Source organism: Littorina saxatilis, linkage group LG11 (genome assembly GCF_037325665.1).
Source record: "Littorina saxatilis isolate snail1 linkage group LG11, US_GU_Lsax_2.0, whole genome shotgun sequence".
Lineage (NCBI taxonomy): Eukaryota > Metazoa > Mollusca > Gastropoda > Littorinimorpha > Littorinidae > Littorina > Littorina saxatilis.
In genome coordinates, this window is record NC_090255.1 from 32,360,312 (window position 1) to 32,380,194 (window position 19,883).

Here is a 19,883-nt window from a genome sequence, read left to right on the forward strand (position 1 = left end):
TTTATTTTATGACAAATTTTGTGCTTTAATAAACTTATTATTATAATTGAAAAATAAACCTAAATATTGGAAACCTTTTTGTTTGTTTACATTGATTTTTTATCATAAAAGCATAATTCTTATATATAAATCATAATTTGTTGAGGTTAAGACTTAGAGGCAGAAATTAAGCTTTTAAACATCTCCATCTCCTCCGCCCTTCTTCCCGCTCTCCAGTGAAAACACAAAGCTAAATAACATTTAGCAAAATAACATTATATACAGCAACAAAATTACTAACCTCCTTAAGCTGTGTGTTATTGTCCAGGACTTCTCGAAGCTGGGTTCTGGAAACATTAGGGAGGATCAGCGTCCTGTGTATTGGTGGTGGGTTGGTCATGTCAGCCAGAAGGTGACTCAATACGCTTCTAGACTTGACTAGCTGCTTGACCGCCCTCTTTACTTTCTCTTCTATCTTAGCCAGCTGCACATGCGGGGGAAGATTCAAGGAGGCATAGCTTGCCCCCACCGATTTGACCTCTCCGGCCAGGATTCCGTAGTGCCTGTGAATAATGAGAAGATCAAAGTCTCCCCTGTCCATGTTTTGTTGCATCAAATCCGCAGGCTTCGGCAACGTCTGCGCCGCTGCAGCGAAGTTGGAATCGTTCAGGTAATCGTCAAAGTCGAGGTTTGACAGAACGAACATCACCTCGACCTGTTCCTCGGACAATCTGCGGATGCAGTGCAAGACTCTTTGCTGCGTGAGGTCATCAATGACGTCAGTCTCCAACAGGGTGGGGGGATCTCCACGTCTGGGTATGAGCACTGAAGGTTTGGGAACCTTGACGTCAGCTCCGGGCAGTTGTACGGTGTCGTGGTCTGTCCTGTACATCAACACGGAGGGGACGAAGTAGGTCTTCTCCGACCACCTGGGGTACCACTCTTTCACCCTGTCTCGCCAGAACTGTCTGGGGTCAGGATGGGGTCCAGGTGGCGTCCCTTGACGGGGACGCGTTGCTTGTCCCCCCTGAAAGGGACGGAGTTCATCGTGAAAATATTTATCACATACATGTTACAACATTTATTCTATATACGTGACAGAGACCACTCAATAGATAACAATATAGCTATTCTGATAGACACATGTGGGAATTCGGGGGCTGTGATTTGATGGTCTCACACATCCCTATTCCGATCATCAAAGGATATTCCCACGGATATTTGCACAAACAAAGACGCATGGTTCCGGTTTCTTCGACGTGTATGAAGTACACGCATACCTCACCAGGTTTGTTTCTGTTACTGGTCGACAGACGATGCCATTTGCTTTTTTGTTGTTGTTGCTTACCGTACATGAAATACATTACGCGTAAAAGCCAGTTCTTTAACAGGCAACAACCCTTGCAAAGTTCAAGAACCTGCAATCTGAAGTGAACTATCTCTGATTCTAGCTGACGGTATTTCCAATGTTTAGCACATAATCAGCAAATTCTCCTGTCCCCATGGAACGTCCATTGTTTGCAATGTTGAAATGAAGTTACCGGTCTGAAGTATTCAGTCGTTGACTTTCTTCTGAGACAATCCTTGTTCTCTTATCATCTACAGATTTACTGAAGTCTTTATCACGCGAACCCCCAATAGAAGTCAGACTTTCGAACATCTATATATATATATACGACTTGTGTCTGTCTGTGTGTGTGTGTGTGTGTGTCTGTGTGTGAGTTCGCGATGCACGGCCAAAGTTCTCGATGGATCTGCTTCAAATTTGGTGGGCATATTCAGGTAGACCCGGGACAGGACACAACCTGGTCGATATTTCAACACGTGCTCTCAGCGCGCAGCGCTGAACCGATTTTGGTTCCACCTCAGCTATTTTGGTTCCACCTCAGCTACCCGGGCCCCCATACCGACACACCAAAGCCAAAGTTCTCGGTGGATCTTTTTCAAATTTGGACACCGTATTCAGCTACACCCCGGACACAATATCATCGATGAGATATTTCAACACGTGCTCTCAGCGCGCAGCGCTGAACCGATTTTGGTTTTTGTGTTCATTTCACCATTATAAGTAACTCTTCCTTATCTTCTCATCTTCTCCAGGTTTTCAGCGTTTACCTCCCTTCCTTCGTATGGTGCACTATAGTATGAGTGGGGCGTGTTCGGATATTCCCGGCGTTCTGTTACTATTTTTAGAAGGTCACCGCAGTGTCCAGAACGTAAATTGGACCCGTAAATTATCCTCACTGTAAAAGTGCAAAGGTCGAATCAATTTATAGCCACGCGAAAAATACACTGTCATCTATCTCTCTATAGATACGGCTTCTCTGTGTTTGTGTGTGTGTGTGTGTGTGTGTGTGTGTGTGTGTGTGTGTGTGTGTGTGTGTGTGTCTCTCTATGTGAGCAACACCTGGGGATTGTTCAGTTCTGTTTGTGATGTGGTCTGGCGGCTTTTGTGTATTTGTATGTACTGGCCTTCCTTTGAAAAGCCATAACAGTTCAAAAGGGCTTACAGATAAGCTATAAATTGCTCAATCCTGTTTGAGTGGAGTTCGCCTCCAAAGGTGATTAACACGGTTACATTCGTCGACAAGGATGGGACTCGATATGGTCAGGAATGGCATTATGGCCACTGAGTCATTTTCGTGCTGTTCCCATTCCACGAATCTGGGAGGGACCTAAGCTTGGCGGGTCCATTGTTCGGACCCGGCGAAGCCGGCGTACGGCTCTAAGTACTTCTTCCCGGCGAAGCCGGCTACCCGGCGAAGCGGGTATTCATTCTAGTAAAATATACGTAAGCAAGCATGATACGTGACGTGCCAGACAGCCGGTTATCTCGAGTCTTCTCCGTATAATTTATATATGTCCGAGGGTTTTTCAATGTTCGGTGATTTCAGTGGATGCATGCGCAAAGGGATATGCGCACTGAACCGTCGTCTACAGTAGACGACATGGACCATTCTGGTAGTTTTTGCTGAGTAAAACATATTTTCAATACAGAATATTATGTCAGATTAGCACTATAAACGCTATTGTGTTTTCAGCGTAGCAATAGGGTCCGATATTTCGACTCGAAAAAGTATAACGCGACTCGTCTTCGACATAACAGATTGCAGAGGCTTTGGAAGAGATCGAGGTTCCAAAAGAAACGTCTTCAATTTCCTTGACTGGGGAACATTTTGAGTAAAATACACGCTTTCGCTCGCAGTTCAATATTTAAAAAAAAAAAACTCGTGTAAATCTGGTAAGACACAGGAAGCCATGTAGTATTCTCTCTGCATACAGACACACAGACACGCAAGCACTCACTCACGCACGGACGCACGCACACGCACAACCGCGCACACCCACACATACACATACACGCTCGCGCACTGACGCCCACACACACACACACACACACACATACATACACACACACACACACACACACACACACACACATATGTATAGGTTACAACACGAGTGGTTTTTTATATGGCTTGTATTTCAGTCAAGACCCAGCGGATGAATATCATCGGGAGACACGAGCCTCTGGCGAGTGGCTCTCGATTGATATTCCCGCTGGGTCTTGACTGAAATACAAGCCATATAAAAAACCACGAGTGTTGTAATCTGTATATCCCATTCTACCATCAAACAAAGTGTAGACTACTAGCGGCACTGTTGCGATCTGTGCAGTGTAAAACATTGTTGCCAGCGAGACTTAGCCCTTTTGCAACCTTAAACTAAGTGACCGTCGCTGAAAAAATAAAACGAATGAGTGCATCGATAAGTACGCGGTAACACTACTTTCAGACCATTTAAAAGCTTTAAGTAAAGGTTCATAAGTTGCAAGAAAGTAATGAAGTCGTATAGAAATTAATTTAGTTGAAGCGCACAATTCTTTTGTTTTGCGTTTCAGGTCGGCAGAACGGGCGAAACGGGTTTGGGACCCATTTGGCTTACTCGATTCAGAATCGATTCCACGTTGTTTTTCTCGAACGTGTGTAATTAGGCTTATTGACAGAGAAGCAAATTTTAGGGAACAAATATGTAGGTTTAGATTTAACCATTTGCTCCCTATTTGAAATGTATCTACGTGATAAACTGTTTTGCGAGTGTGTTTGCATGGATGAACTTAAACTGGTATGGGTGAGAGGAAAACGCGACCGACACGTCTGTCACCGCCGATTGATTGCATTTTGAAGGAATATGACTGGATTACGGAAAAATACACACATGTTAAGTTCTCGGATACCTTCATCGCCAATGTGGACTTACTGCAGAGCCAGGCAAAAGAGTAGACTTGCTCGCGAAACACGTGAAACAGCCGATAGATTGATAGCGAAGCCCAACCGTGCCAGGTAAGGAAAAGTCGTCTGCTAACGAAGCAAGGGAGAGTACTCGTGTTTTTGTTTTGGTTCGCTAGCATCTGGTTATCTTGTAAGTTGAATGTTCGTTTTTTTCGACCTGCATTGCTTTCATAATGAAAGAAACGTTTGCTTATTGCATCTCATACATCAGATCAGTTCTGAGATTCATTTTTGCGTGCAACTGATATGGTTTTCTGAGCCGTGCAATACGATTTTGGAACTTCATACAAATGTGTCACATTGTTCGGCGCGAGGTCAAAGGTCGGGAGCAAAGTAGTTCTTCGCCCAAATCGGAATCTGCACTATCATATATTTTTTTGAGTCCATGATGTATTTATTGAGCTATAAAAATACAACATATATACCCATACTGAAGTAACAGAGACAAAGAAGGGAGGTCATGGGATATATATATACCCATACACACACATACACTTTGTCAGAATGGATTTTAATGTCATGTCAGAACTTGAAATGTAACTTGCATTTATTTATTAAGCACTTTCATCACTGAAAAGAAAAAAGTTTGTTTACTTTTTTTCCACAAGAAAAGGTGATACATACTGAACATTTGAACAACAATTACAGACAAGTAGTGTAAAGTGAGAAAGACATTAGTTTGCTGTGATATATTTTTAAATAATGTAACAGAAATATGAAATATAGGTATTAAATGTGACCCTCCACCACGAAATGAGTCGCATGTCACCTCGCGCGGTTTTGCGCTAGGCTTAATATAAGTCCGGAGAGTGTATGGTAACAGCGTGAGGATCACCTTAGTCACAGGCTTATAACTCAAACAGTTTTCGCTCTTTTCTAAAACGGTTTTCACCACTGGATAGAGCATAAAAAACTCTTTAGGAAAATGTAAAAATATGAAAATCATGCAAAGGTGTTATGCTACTCATTTCGTGGTGGAAGGTCACAAATGACAAAACAAAACAGAAAACTCACAGTTGATGACGCCATGCTGATTTGATCCTGAAAGCTGAAACAGAAAGGCAATTTGATTTGATCCTTAAATTCGTCAATATTTATGTCATTTGAAATCTAAATCAGATAGACAGATTTGATATGATCCTTAAATTCTTCCTTATTTATAAGTTATTTGAAATCTGAATCAGATGGAAAGATTTAATTTGATCCTGGTCTGTTGCATTATTTTCACGACGAATTGTGTGTCCTGAGCGGTAGATATATTTCACGATATATTGTGACCATTTTCACGATGTATTGTGACCATTTTCACGATATATTGTGACCATTTTCACGATGTATTGTGACCATTTTCACGATATATTGTGACAATTTTCACGATGTATTGTGACCATTTTCACGTTGCTTTATGACCAATTTTTTCACGATGTATTGTGACCATTTTCACGATGTATTCTGACCCTTTTCACGATGCATTATGACCAACATTTTCATGATGTATTATTTTTGTTTGAGAAGATTATTTGAAGCACAACACAAAACTAAAGGAACAGAGAGAAAATAAATGAAAATTTTACCTTTCGCCTAAAGAAGATATATTTTTGTTGGAAAGTTCGATGGCTAGTTATTAGTATTTTTCAGCAAGCTTCTTAATGCATGACTGAAACCGGTCTTTATCTGTGTTTGTTAAAGATGGTATATTTAAGGGGACACACACATACTTTCAGATTTTACTATTATTTTGTGTTTGCGCTAGAGAGGCAAACACTGCTCAAATGTAATAATGACAGACTTAGCTGTCATATAAAGCAGCTGTGTCTATAGACAGAAACTAGATCGTTTTAAGCGTCAAATTTGGAGTGAATGCTGCCAGGAGTGTACAAAAGTGAAAAAGCCTAACGGTTTATTGGTTTGTGCGCCCGCGACTGTTTTGACGCGCATACGCTACCCTGCTGGAGAATGTTGTGAATGAAATTATACTGAGCACTCTATCGCCGCTAGTTTGTCAGAGGTTTGTCGGAGGTGGTCTATATTAGGAGCCGGTCCATATTTGGCGCCCTTTCCTATTTTGAAGTATAGCGTTTTACAATGATTCGTGATGACCTCCTCAATGGTCTCCATATTAGGCTTTTAAGATGGACCAGATGTTCATTTTTCTGTTTTCAGACCTTGCCGTTGCAACTCTTCTTAGGTATGTACAGACAATCTTTTTCAAAATCTTTATTTTGGGTCACATAACTCGTCGTTTCAACATTATTTACCTGTGACGTTATGAGCCTAAAAGTGCTCAAGTTTTCATTTTAATATTGTTTGTATCTGTGTCTTTTCCATACTACTGTTCCTCAAAGTCGTTGGGTATGTGAAACATTCCGCCATTTTGAAAGTCCTCCCACATTTGCGCACTTCATTAGTTATAGTTGCAGAGCACAGTTCTTAATTATCTTATGTTAACGTAGGTTAATAAAGTGAGACTTACCTTAATCAGCCGCCCTTTCGCTTGTAATCATTTCGTCATGCTACTTCTCTGTGAACTGTTGTGAGCTTTGCTCGTTGGGACTGCCACGTCTACAGAAAAATGTCATTGTACCTGACGTGGAGATATTTACGTGCTATGGTGTCACCCGATTACGAAATGGAAAAACCAGAACGAAAGTCATTCAGGTTAGCCGTTATGGTGATTTGGCACCACCACGATTACTGTCACTTTAGCGGAATTCTGTCTCATATACACAAACGTAAAACTCCAAAATGTGATTCATCAGTCATTTTGATGGAATAAACATGATAGAGAATAGCCGATACTAGCTGGCAGGGTGCATTCCAATAATATGACTCGCCTGACTGCTTGATATCGATCTTTTCCTTGCCGATCAATAGGCAAACCGTTCGATTCAGGATTTCATTCCGCGAGTGAATTATGCTATGAGGGTGTGCAGCTCATTCAGAAGAGCTACGACATACATTTGTACAATGGTTATTGAATTCATTTCTCTTTTGGAATGTTATTTCGGACCAGCTGTATCAGTTCTTTCGAAAATCTTTACAATAGTTCCTTGAATGATTCGCGCATGTGCGCGAGAGTCTTGGCTAGCCTCGTGTACACACACACACACACACACACACACAAACACACACATATATATATATATATATACACACACACACATACACACTTACACTCACACACACACATACACACACACACACACACACACACACACACACACACAAACACACTTTCTCTCTCTCTCCCTACATTTGCTCATTTATTTCATGTCGATTTGGATGAACTCGAAAGTCCCCCCCCCCCCCCCCCCTGCCCCTTGCCCGTGTGTGTGTGTGTGTGTGTGTGTGTAAATTAACGACTCTTTTTATATTTAGTCAAGTTTTGACTAAATATCTTAACGTAGAGGGGGGAATCGAGACGAGGGTCGTGGTGTATGTGTGTGTGTGTGTGTGTCTGTGTGTCTGTCTGTCTGTCTGTCTGTCTGTCTGTCTGTCTGTGTGTGTGTGTAGAGCGATTCAGACCAAACTACTGGACCGATCTTTATGAAATTTTACATGAGAGTTCCTGGGATTGATATCCCCGAACATTTTTTTCATTTTTTTGATAAATGTCTTTGATGACGTCATATCCGGCTTTTCGTGAAAGTTGAGGCGGCACTGTCACGCCCTCATTTTTCAACCAAATTGGTTGAAATTTTGGTCAAGTAATCTTCGACGAAGCCCGGACTTCGGTATTGCATTTCAGCTTGGTGGCTTAAAAATTAATTAATGACTTTGGTCATTACAAATCGGAAAATTGTAAAAAAAAAATAAAAATTTATAAAACGATCCAAATTTACGTTCATCTTATTCTCCATCATTTTCTCATTCCAAAAACATATAAATATGTTATATTTGGATTAAAAACAAGCTCTGAAAATTAAATATATAAAAATTATTATCAAAATTAAATTGTCGAAATCAATTTAATAACACTTTCGATTTCATCTTATTCCTTGTCGGTTCCTGATTCCAAAAACATATAGATATGATATGTTTGGATTAAAAACACGCTCAGAAAGTTAAAGCAAAGAGAGGTACAGAAAAGCGTGCTATCCTTCTTAGCGCAACTACTACCCCGCTCTTCTTGTCAATTTCACTGCCTTTGCCATGAGCGGACGACTGACGATGCTACGAGTATACGGTCTTGCTGAAAAATGGCATTGCGTTCAGTTTCATTCTGTGAGTTCTTCCAAAAACATATAGATATGATATGTTTGGATTAAAAACACGCTCAGAAAGTTAAAGCAAAGAGAGGTACAGAAAAGCGTGCTATCCTTCTTAGCGCAACTACTACCCCGCTCTTCTTGTCAATTTCACTGCCTTTGCCATGAGCGGTCGACTGACGATGCTACGAGTATACGGTCTTGCTGAAAAATGGCATTGCGTTCAGTTTCATTCTGTGAGTTCGACAGCTACTTGACTAAATATTGTATTTTCGCCTTACGCGACTTGTTTGCTTATTCATGGGGTTTTTTCTGTCAAGAAACAAAAATGGATGGGGTTTAGATGCTTGAAATTGGTCCAGTATTTATTCCTGCTGTCTTAAAAATTTTGAAAATTCAGGAAATCTATCAATAAATAAACGTTCACATGAGGAATTACTGATCATCTATGTTGTTTTTACTGTTTTTGTAGCTAACGTTGATGTTGTTGTTGTACTTGTTGTTGCTGTGTATGTTGTTCCAGTAAAGTGTGTTCTTCTGTTTGTTCCTTTGCTTTGCTTTTCTTGAGAAACTGAGCATTATTTTGTGAATGTGTGCGCGTCTTCATTTGTAGGGAAGCGTTCGTTCAGTTATAAACAACGATAGCGAAGGAAACATAACATCACTTTATTTTAAAGAACAGGGTAGACAAATGTGGCTATTTAACATCGTTACAAAATGAAACGTCTATTCAAAGTTAAGTTACATGATATTGAATAATAAATGCGATTTTGATTACTAAGAATAATACATACTCCAGGTTTAAAAACAAATAACAACACAGAACTGATGCCACTCAAAGTAATGCAAAGTCAGCCTATGTTTATGAACGAAAACAGACATGGTTTACAGTTGGATATCGAGTCAAGCACATAATTATTAACGCGACGAAGAACCCACATTTATTTAATATAACTTATTTAATAAAATTAGATGAGATTCTAAAACAAATGAGGCAAAGCTCTTTTTTAAGATTTGAAAAACAAAAAAAATATAGTCGCTTGTTCATACAATTAATGCTTGTTATTTTCTCAGATGCCAGCAGATTTGTTCCTCTTTACTCTCACTTAATCTATTGCACAAGTCGAATGTATTTATAGGGTTTACTTTCCTGTGATTCTAAGGTTATTCAATACAGTTTATTCAACGTAACAGCGCCTGGTTGATCATTCACAAACTCGGAAAAAGCGAAAATGATACTTTGTCAAAAAATGACACTTATTGTGAAAACGATGACGACTGCAAGGGTTGGGGCTTCAACTCAAATACTTATACATAATCTTCCATCTATTGCTTTGAAGCACATGGTTGAGGACTCATATACAGGCATTCCGTCACATATGATAGTCAAATGGTAATTCTGCTTCACATTGGAAATACAAACTGCGCAACACACATGCATGCAAAGGTATAAATGAGATAACATGTAAACTTAAATTAAATGATACATGCGATGAAATATCACCTTTCAGTTGGAACATGAAAATGAACATATCATCAGGAGGTCATACTCTGGACATTTGTTGACTGGTCAGTACCGTTGCCAGCGAGATAGGGAGAGCTGGGAGTACTGTCGTTGCCAATAGCAACCCGTACCGTCGTGTCTTCATTTTTTGTAAGTTGTGTGCTGACGTCACTATTCTGTGCCGTGCTTGCTTCAGTGACGTCAGTGGCTGCGTTTGTTTTGCCGTCAACCTCCATCACGTAGGGAGAGATTGAAGCAGGGGCTGGCGTCATAGTTTCAGAAACGACCTGTGGCGGGGCTGACGTCAATTCGTGTACAAGCAAATCCGACAGTGTCGTGGCTTCTTCTGCCTGCGTACTCCCTGACGACTCTGATGCTGCACCTCCCGCTGATGACGTCAACTCTAGCGTCACAACCTGAGATGACGAAATCGAACCAGCTGTCGTCACCTCTTGCGCAGATGGAACCGACGTCGACGTCATTTTATGAGTTGCTGAGTCTGACGACGCTGACGTCACTCCGGGCATGGACACTCCATCGGTTGTTATGACGTCACCAACTGAAACTCCAGGCGAGCCAGTGACTTTTGCAGCCGTCCCGCTGACGTCAGACAAGAACGGATCAGTCGTAGAAAACCCTGCAGAAGTTGGACCGGCAGTGAAAGCGTCATAGCCGAGGTTTGGGACACCTGGGTTAAGCCCATCCTGTCGCATGTCAATCCTGGCCATTTCGCGGAGAATATAGGACAGTTGTCCGAGCAGAGATTCGCGGTCAGTGGCAGAGTGCTGACTGTTGATCTGATCCTCTAGCATAGACCTCGTGTCCTCCAGCCGGTCAAGAAACAAGTCCAGTCGGTCCTCAAACACGTCACCGCTGTCGCTGAACCAGCCGTCTGTCAGGGAGCGAGGGTTGCTGTGCAGATCGGTGTGTGCTGGGCTGGCTCGCAACCCTCTGTTTTGTGAAGACGGTTTTCGCTGTCCGGGGCGACCTCGCGAATCTGATCCGTCGAGGCGGTCTTTATCTGGCCTGTCAGGTCTCTCCCTATCAGGTCTGTCCGGTTGGTCTCTGTCGGGTCTGTCCGGTCGGTCTCTGTCGCGTCTGTCCTGTCCGGTCGGTCTCTGTCCGGTCGGTCTCTGCTCGATCTGTCCGGTTGTTCCCTGTCGGACCTATCAGGTTCTCTATCCCTATCTTGTCTGTTAGATCGGTCTCTACCCGGTCTGTCGGGCCGATCTCTATCTGGTCTATCGGGTAGGTCATTTTTTGGCCTAGCAGGCTGGTCTCGGTTCCTATCTGGTTGGTCAGATCGACCTCTGTCTCGTCTATCTGGCGTGTCTCTGTCAGGGCTATCTGGTTTATCAGGACTATCTGGCGTGTCTCTGTCAAGGCTAACTTGTCTATTTGACGTGTCGGTGGCAGGGCTATCTGGTTTATCAGGACTATCTGGCGTGTCTCTGTCAAGGCTAACTTGTCTATTTGACGTGTCGGTGGCAGGGCTATCTGGTTTATCAGGACTATCTGGCGTGTCTCTGTCAAGGCTAACTTGTCTATTTGACGTGTCGGTGGCAGGGCTATCTGGTTTATCAGGACTATCTGGCGTGTCTGTGTCAGGACTATTTGGTTTATCTGGTCTATCCGGTGTGTCTGTGTCAGGACTATCTGGTTTATCAGGGCTGTCAGGTTTGTCAAACTCAGGACCATCTGGTTTATCAGGACTATCTGGCGTGTCTATGTCAAGACTATCTGATTGATCAAGACTATCTGGCGTGTCTATGTCAAGACTATCTGATTTATCAAGTCTATCTGGCGTGTCTATGTCAAGACTATCTGATTTATCAGAGCCGGGTCTTTCTTTGCTTTGACTATCTGGTTTATCTGGACCGTCTGGCGTGTCAATGTCACGACTGTCAGGCGTTTCTGTATCAGCACTGTCTGGTTTATCTCCATCAAGACTATCCGGAAAATCAGCGTCCTCAGTCCCTTGTCGGTCGAGATCCCGTGAAATTGATTGATCTGCGTCGGGTTCATCGGGAATTTCTGCGCTGTCGATGTCGTCAACATCTACAGTTTTGTCATCATGTACGCTGTGGGTTGAAGGCCTGTCTGCGTCCAAGCTTATCTCTGAGGACAGTGAGTCAGGTCCCTCTACAGTGTCTTTTACTGCTGAGTTGGGTTCGTTGCTGTCTTCGAAAAGGTCTTCTATGGACGTAAGGCTTTTGTCGTCGCTTTCTTCAAAAAAGTCTTCTATGGACGTAAGGCTTTTGTCGTTGCTGTCTTTAAAAAGGTCTTCTATTGACGTAAGCCTTTTGTCGTCGCTGTCTTCAAAAAGGTCTTGTATGGACGTAAGGCTTTTGTCGTCGCTGTCTTCAAAAAGGTCTTGTATGGACGTAAGGCTTTTGTCGTCGCTGTCTTCAAAAAGGTCTTCAATGGACGTAAGGCTTTTGTCGTTGCTGTCTTCAAAAAGGTCTATAGAAGCAAGGCTTTTGTCGTCGCTGTCTTCAAAAAGGTCTTCTATGGACGCAAGGCTGTTGTCGTCGTTGTCTTCAAAAAGGTCTTCTATGGACGTAAGGCTTTTGTCGTCATCAGACAGATCGTCTTTACTTTCATCATCGTCTCCCTCATCTATGTCTGCAGAAAGAGTAGCGTCGAGGTCATCCACGTTGACATCCTTTGAATCATCAACAGAGTTAATTCTCGAGTCTGTGCTGCCTTTGCCGAGAATCCGTAGGTCTGCATCAAGCGAAAACAAGTCATCGATTTCGTCGAAAAGATCTTCGATGTCTCTTGAGTCAACATCGTCCGAATCCTTGTCAGAGGTTTCGCATGCGGACGGTTCGTCTGTTCTGTCATCACTGTCAAAGCTAGCCTCGTCGTCGATCAACTCGTCTGCGATATCATCGACTATGTCTTCCAGTTCCCTATATGCGAGTCTGTCATCGTCCGCTCTATCCACATCTATTGAATCCGGAACTGCTTCGTGACTGCCTACATTATCTCTTTGTTCGTTTGTGAGTACTTCTCCCATGTCCTTTCCAATGACAACATTACTTTTATCTATGTCGACGCTGTCAGGTGTCTCTGCGGCTGTTAAACCCACGGCGGCTGGGGCTCTTCTGACATTTTCAGTATCGATATTCCGATCCAAGTCGATGCCTTGTCCAAAATTGAGTCCAGGTCTGCCTCTGCTGTCGTTTTCGATTTCGTCGTGGTCAATAGCAGTGCGGGAAGATAGGTTAGGAGTTGAGGCTTTCTTCAAGTCGTTCTGACGAGACCCTTGCGTCTGACTGCTTGCAAGTCCGGGCATCGCCAGTCCAAACCCTTGATCGGCACCAAAGCTGCCCCCTGTTGCGAAGGCTGGCATAGCGTAGCGACTCCTCTCTGAAGACTCCCTCCCTCCTCTGCCGAAAGCATCTCGCTTCAACCTCAGCAGCGTGTTCATGTCAGGGTCTGTCAGCTGGCCGAGAAGAAGACGCCGCGTCAGAGCATCGACTTCTGAATGGGTGGAGCCTAGCTGTTGATTGACGGCTCTCTTCCAGCGAGAGTTAGGGGACTCTTGCTTCACACTACGCCTTCTTCTCGACAAGCCCCCAGCGTGCTCAGTGCTGTCGTCAAAGTAAGGGTCGACGAAGCTGCCGAAGAGTCTGTTCAACCTCATCCTCAGGTTCTTCCTTCTCATGTCGTTGGCAGAAGGTCCTCGTAGCGACTTGTTTGTTGAGCCTTTACTTTGCGCAGGGCTAACCGCAGCCTGGTTTGAGGTGCCAGTGGAGTTGGAGGAAGAAGGGCTGTTTGAACTTGGGACGACAGATGGCTGTTCGGATTGTGGGGAGAGGCCGGGAGATTGCTGGGTGTCTTTGGGAGCTGGACCAGCGCTTGTAAGATCGCTGGAGAGAATTCTGAATCCGCGGAGGCCTTGCAGCACTTCAAGCATGTTGACGAGGGATGAGAGTCGTTGACCGTTGTTGCCCCCCTTAGAGATGATGGTGCGCAGGATGTGACGCATTCTCTGCACCTGCTGCTCCCGGGCTGTTGTACATAGAGAGACAAACAGTATAAATCACCATCACCATCATCATCATCATCATCATCATCATCATCATCATCATCATCATCATCATCGTCGTCGTCGTCGTCGTCATCATCATCATCTCCATCGTCGTCGTCGTAGTCATCGTCATCATCATCATCATCATCATCATCATCATCATCATCATCATCATCATCATCATCATCGCAACCACAAACATTATCAACATCATCAACTCCACCGACACGTTTCTTTTCATATTCTGAACATTATCCCCAGATAAAAAAAGAAAATCACGTTTAATTATAATCGACATTTAAGTTATCTTGTCTTATCTCATCGCATCTCATCTCATCTCACCTCATCTCATCATATCCTATCTTATAGCTTATCTCATATCTTTATGTACTCGTATAATGGAAAGGGACATTACAGTTTTCTCTATCGTATTTCATCTCATCTCATCTCATCACATCAATTCTTATCTCATCTCATATTATTTTATCTTATCTTATCTTCGGACAAATTACCTTTGTGGAGTCGGCGTTGTTGTCTGGCGCGCTGTAAACGCCAGTTACGAAGGAAGGACAACCCCCGAACAGTATCTTCTGCACACACAAAAATAAAATTTTCTACAATAACTTTTTTTCGCAAAACAAACAAATGTACAGCTTTAAGCAACATTCCTTTTCGTGTAAACAATAACAATATCAATAACAACACTTTATTGTCCATTAAAATGTAAAATGTTCTTCGACACACCCAGCCTGCCTGTAAACGGTTATAATTTCAACATTTCATTAGAATTATTAGGACATTCACTGATAAGACAAAAACACATAATACAGATTGGTTCACATATAATAACAAGCACACCTATTATATATTATATATTTATTAAAAAAAATTAATACTAAAAAAATTTTTAACAAAAAATTTATAAAAAAAAAAATTAAAAAAAATCCCTGCGCTTTGAACTGTACCCACGGAATACGCGCGATATAAGCCTCATATTGATTGATATTGATATCTACGATATGTCAAACAATGTCGAAAATCACCACAGATCTGTCTATGCTTTTCCATGGAAAAGAGAGCATCCTTCCACTATGAACAAATGCCATCACTCAACATTCTGGCTACTTTTTACGCAGAATGGGATTTTTTTTTTGGGGGGGGGGGGGAGATTATTTTGCTGTGTTAATTTCGTCATGGACACCCATGTCAATTACCAGCCAAATCAATTCAGCAAAACGGGAACCCACGCGCTAGTCCGTTGTTTTTCGGTATGTGCCCAACTGGAGGGGTGCTCTTATGCCATGTAAAAGCCGGAGCAGATCTGTGATTGTGTACATGATCGTTTACATGGGACAGACGGTATCTACCCCCCGCGGGTTAGGGGGAGTCCCTTATTGGTTGGGACGAGAAAGAATTTACCCGATGCTAACCAGCATGTCGTAAGAGGCGACTAACAGGTTCTGTTTCTCCTTTTACCCTTGTTAAGTGTTTCTTGTATAGAATATAGTCAATGTTTGTAAAGATTTTAGTCAAGCAGTATGTAAGAAATGTTAAGTCCTTTGTACTGGAAACTTGCATTCTCCCAGTAAGGTCATATATTGTACTACGTTGCAAGCCCCTGGAGCAATTTTTTGATTAGTGCTTTTGTGAACAAGAAACAATTAACAAGTGGCTCTATCCCATCTCCCCCCTTTCCCCTATCCCATCTCCCCCTTCCCCCGTCGCGATATAACCTTGAATGGTTGAAAACGATGTTAAACACCAAATAAAGAAAGAAAGACGGTATCTGTCAAAATGTGTGTTCCTTTTGCTAGATTGCTTCGTGGGCAGGGAAGTTTAACGAAATAAAACTCAAACACACGCTAACTTCGGCTACACACATGTATACGTTCTGGTTAATCATATTCAAGCTTTAATTAGAAACATCCTGTTTATCACCAAAAAGCACAATCACAAACTGTCCCCTCGTTGCGAAGCCCGAAAGACTCAGTTTGTTGTTTTGACTCGTTTGGCTTTTGCCTGTTGTACGGAAAGCAAATTGCAAAGCAGTAGCACATTAATTGTCATATTCTTCTTTCATTTGCCTATCTCCATTTTTCGTATCAATAACTTAGCCCAAAGAAGACTTCAATTGGATCAACATCCGTATGACATAGGGTGGTGGTAAATTGAAATCTAAGTGGCGATAACACTATTAACTTGCGGTTCCATTCTCACCTTCCGAACTGCTGCTTGACGTTAGGTCTGCAGTCGTTAAAATCCCTCCTCCTCCTCCTATTCTTCTTCCTCCTCCTATTCTTCTTCCTCCTCCTATTCTTCTTCCTCCTCCTCCTCCGGCCCCTCCGTTCCTGCCCTGTCCTCCTGCATTTCCTCCGTTGCCTCCTCCTCTCGTTCCTCCCCCACCTGTTCCACCACCTCCCCCATTATTGGTCCCAATTCCCCCTCCTCCACCTGTTCCACCACCTCCCCCATTATTGGTCCCAATTCCCCCTCCTCCACCTGTTCCACCACCTCCCCCATTATTGGTCCCAATTCCCCATCCTCCTCCTCCCCCTCCACCTGTTCCACTACCTCCTCCATTATTGGTCCCAATTCCCCCTCCTCCACCACCTCCCCCATTATTGGTCCCAACTCCTCCTCCTCCTCCTCCTCCTCCTCCTCCTCCTCCTCCGATTCCTGTCCCTCCCCCAGGCGTACCACCACCTAATCCACCGTTTTCGGTTCCTGTGCCGCCACCATTGTTGTTTCTTGTTCCACTTCTTATCCCTCCCTGTCCATCTCCCCTCCACAAGAAATACCCTCCTCCTCCTCCTCCTCCTCCTCCCGTCCCTCCTGCTCCTCCTTCCGTTCCTCCTCCTCCTCCTCCTCGATTACCCCTCCATCTAAATCCTCCTCCTCCTCCTCCTCCCCCTCTTCCTCCTAAGCTGTCACTACTCCAAGCGATACCTCCGCCGCCCCCACCCGATTGTCCGCCTCCCCCATTGCTTTGGCTGCCACTTTCCCCATTCTCGCTCTCTGGACTGGCGTAGTGAGGGTAGTTGGACCTTGTAGGAAGATGGCCTCCAGGGTCTGAAGTTGGCGAAGGGTTTGGGAAGAAGATGTCAGGATTCGGCCCGAGTCCGTGGTAGTTGCCTCTGCCCTGCGGGACTACTTCTTCCTCTGCTTCTGTTTCTACTTCTTCGTGAGCCCAGCCCCCTCTACCACCCGGGTTTCCTCCGTTATCTCCTCTTCTAGTCCACCCTCCTCCTCCTCCTCCTCCTCCTCCTCCTCCTCCTCCGTAGTCGCCGTTGGGGCCGGGATGAAGGGAAGGATCAATCGTTGAGAGGCCGAAGTATGGAGTGAAGTATCCTCTTCCCTCTCCGTCTCTACCTCCTCCACCTCTCCCCCCACCTCCTCTTCCGCTGCCTCCTCTTCTTCCTCCATATCCCCCTCCTCCACCTCCTCTTCCTCCTCCTCCAAATCCCCCTCCTCCATCTCTTCTTCCTCCTCTTCCATATCCCCCTCCTCCATCTCCTCTTCCTCCTCCTCTAAATCCCCCTCCTCCATCTCCTCTTCCTCCCCCTCCTTCGTTTGGATCAGAAGTGAAAGTAGGATCCGCGGTGGATTGTCCAAAGTAAGGAGGCTGGCCGGTGAAGTATCCCCTTCCTCCTCTTCCCCCTCCATTTCCTCCTCCTCCTCCGCCGTTTGATGCGGTGGTGAAAGCAGGATCAAGGGTTGGGTATCCGATGTGAGGTCCCCCCGTAAAGTACCCCCTCCTCCTCCTCCCCACCCTCCTCTTCTTCCTCCTCTGTAGTGATACACTTCCTCTGGTTCTTCAGGCGGGTAGGGCTGGGTGTGAAACCAACTCCTCCAGTTCCAGCCGTGGCCTGTGTTGAACCACCTGAAGGGGTCAAGGGTGGAGGTCATCCCGTCCTCCCACTCTTCCAGGGTCGTTGGAGTCGTGCTCGACTGTGTGGTGGCCGGATCTGACGTCATGCCACTTTGTGACGTAGTCCCTGCAGCGTCACTTCCGTTTCCTGAGGATGACGAGGAATTGTTGTCTGGTTGTAGAGTTCCGAGAGAGAGAGATGTGGTTTGACCCGAAGGGGTGGACGCTCCGGCTGGTATCGTGTTTCCGGGATCAGCAGAGGCTGAGGCCGATGTCGTCGGACCGGACCCTCCCGACACTGGTGTAACAGAAGCAGGCGTCGAAGAAGACAAAGAACCATCACCGGCACCGGTGACGCCATTCCCTGTCGCGTTGACGTCGTTCAGCGGAGTTGTGACGTCATCCGTCTCGTTGACGACGACGTCTGACGACGCATTGACCCCAGAAGAGCCAGTGACGTTGGCGACATCAGCTATAGCGGTAGTGATGATGTCAGAGGTCGGAACAGTTGGCGTCGTACTTTGTGCTGTCGTTACAACAAGCTTGGGTGTGGTTGGAGGAGGAACGGTGGTAGTAGTAGTGGTTGTGGGTGGAAGTGTGGTGGTAGTGGTAGGGGTGGTGGTGGTGGTGGTTGTTGTGGTGGTGGTACGGAAGAGAAAATAGGCGCATGTATCGCAGCAACTCTCCTTGGCGTAGTTCTTTGCGTAGAGCGGACACAGGCCTGACTCGCAGTTGTCGGCACGGTCGCCGTATTCACAACCTGTTTGTAAAATCCACATTGCATACATGAGTTAACCACAGCCAAAATGTAATAAATAAGGCTAGGAGCTATCATAACATACACCGTTTTTCTCTTCAAGTCATTTGACCACAACATTCTTGAAAGAGAAATGTTTGTGTTAAAATGTGGTGTGCATTTGCTTCAATGTATAGAGAATAATGGTATAATGGCAAAATTGTATGGGCGTAGATAAAAATATCCACCAAAATACCCGTGTGACTTGGAATAATAGGCCGTGAAAGGTGGATGCAGCGCCTATAGGCTGTTGATCTACTGGCCGATGTGAATGCGTGATATATGGACTGGGTGGCCGAGTGGTAACGCACTTGCGCTCGGAAGCGAGAGGTTGCGAGTTCGACCCTGGGTCAGGGCGTTAGCAATTTTCTCCCCCCTTTCCTAACCAAGGTGGTGGGTTCAAGTGCTAGTCTTTCGGATGAGACGAAAAACCGAGGTCCCTTCGTGTACACTACATTGGGGTGTGCACGTTAAAGATCCCACGATTGACAAAAGGGTCTTTCCTGGCAAAATTGTATAGGCAAAGATAAAAATGTCCACCAAAATACCCGTGTGACTTGGAATAATAGGCCGTGAAAAGTAGGATATGCGCCGAAATGGCTGCGATCTGCTGGTCGATGTGAATGCGTGATGTATTGTGTAAAAAATTCCATCTCACACGGCATAAATAAATCCCTGCGCTTTGAATATGTGCGCGATATAAATTGCATAAAATAAAAATGAAAATAAAAATAAAATAAATCCCTGCGCTTAGAACTGTACCCACGGAATACGCGCGATATAAGCCTCATATTGATATTGATTGATATTGTGTAAAACATTCCATCTCACACGGCATACGCGCTTTGAACTTCGGATAAGGCGCTATATTAATACCCGTTATTATTTATTATTATACGATCCGAAAACCCGTTGCTTTTAGATTGACTTCTTACAAAATTATTGAATGAAAAATAAGCAAAGCGATGAATCGAAACATGTCAAGCTAATTTTCAAACTATTCAACGGAACGATCTATACTTTTACAGAAATGTTTTAGACGTGTTGGTAGATTTTTGTGTTCCACAGTCTAAGCTATAGGAATTAAAGTTAAAGAGATACAAATTTTCAAATTTTCAGATATGTTGACCCCCCCCTCCCCAACACACACACACACACACACACACTATCAAAGATCGTCCACAGAAAAAAAGGTTA

At 44.2% G+C, this 19,883-nt stretch overlaps 4 protein-coding genes across 4 annotated transcripts in view; all 4 read right to left on the minus strand.

The window, feature by feature from the left end:
- The window catches only part of LOC138980259 (uncharacterized), a 29,372-nt gene extending 22,124 nt beyond the window's left edge, over positions 1–7,248 (minus strand). The window contains exons 1-3 of the mRNA XM_070353108.1: positions 6,745–7,248; positions 5,286–5,319; positions 281–1,006 (exon numbers count right to left, since the gene is read on the minus strand). Coding sequence (XP_070209209.1) covers positions 281–1,006; positions 5,286–5,300 — 741 coding nt within the window. The 5' untranslated portion in view covers positions 5,301–5,319; positions 6,745–7,248. The remainder of the gene's footprint in view (positions 1–280; positions 1,007–5,285; positions 5,320–6,744) is intronic.
- Positions 7,249–9,129: 1,881 nt separating this feature from the next.
- Positions 9,130–15,062, minus strand: LOC138980260 (dentin sialophosphoprotein-like). The gene is made up of 2 exons (XM_070353109.1): positions 14,535–15,062; positions 9,130–14,003 (listed from the first exon to the last, which is right to left on the minus strand). The coding sequence occupies exons 1-2, from the start codon at positions 14,737–14,739 to the stop codon at positions 10,879–10,881; spliced, it is 3,330 nt and encodes a 1,109-aa protein (XP_070209210.1). The 5' UTR covers positions 14,740–15,062; the 3' UTR covers positions 9,130–10,878.
- LOC138979535 (uncharacterized) lies at positions 10,016–10,795 on the minus strand. Its single transcript, XM_070352247.1, has one exon. The coding sequence runs from the start codon at positions 10,793–10,795 to the stop codon at positions 10,016–10,018; it is 780 nt and encodes a 259-aa protein (XP_070208348.1).
- Positions 15,063–16,332: 1,270 nt separating the features above from the next.
- Positions 16,333–16,641, minus strand: LOC138979536 (acidic leucine-rich nuclear phosphoprotein 32 family member E-like). Its single transcript, XM_070352248.1, has one exon. It carries the CDS (start codon positions 16,639–16,641, stop codon positions 16,333–16,335), a length of 309 nt encoding a protein of 102 aa, XP_070208349.1.
- Positions 16,642–19,883: the final 3,242 nt, after the last annotated feature.

Bases quoted from the DNA above. Each gene is read 5' to 3' on its own strand.
- LOC138980260 (XM_070353109.1), bottom strand. From the start codon at position 14,739: ATGGACAATAAAGTGTTGTTATTGATATTGTTATTGTTTACACGAAAA. The intron at 14,004-14,534 runs GTAATTTGTCCG...TATGTACAACAG, and splicing joins ACAACGCCGACTCCACAAAG to CCCGGGAGCAGCAGGTGCAG.
- LOC138979536 (XM_070352248.1), bottom strand. From the start codon at position 16,641: ATGGGGGAGGTGGTGGAGGAGGGGGAATTGGGACCAATAATGGAGGAG.
- LOC138979535 (XM_070352247.1), bottom strand. From the start codon at position 10,795: ATGCTAGAGGATCAGATCAACAGTCAGCACTCTGCCACTGACCGCGAA.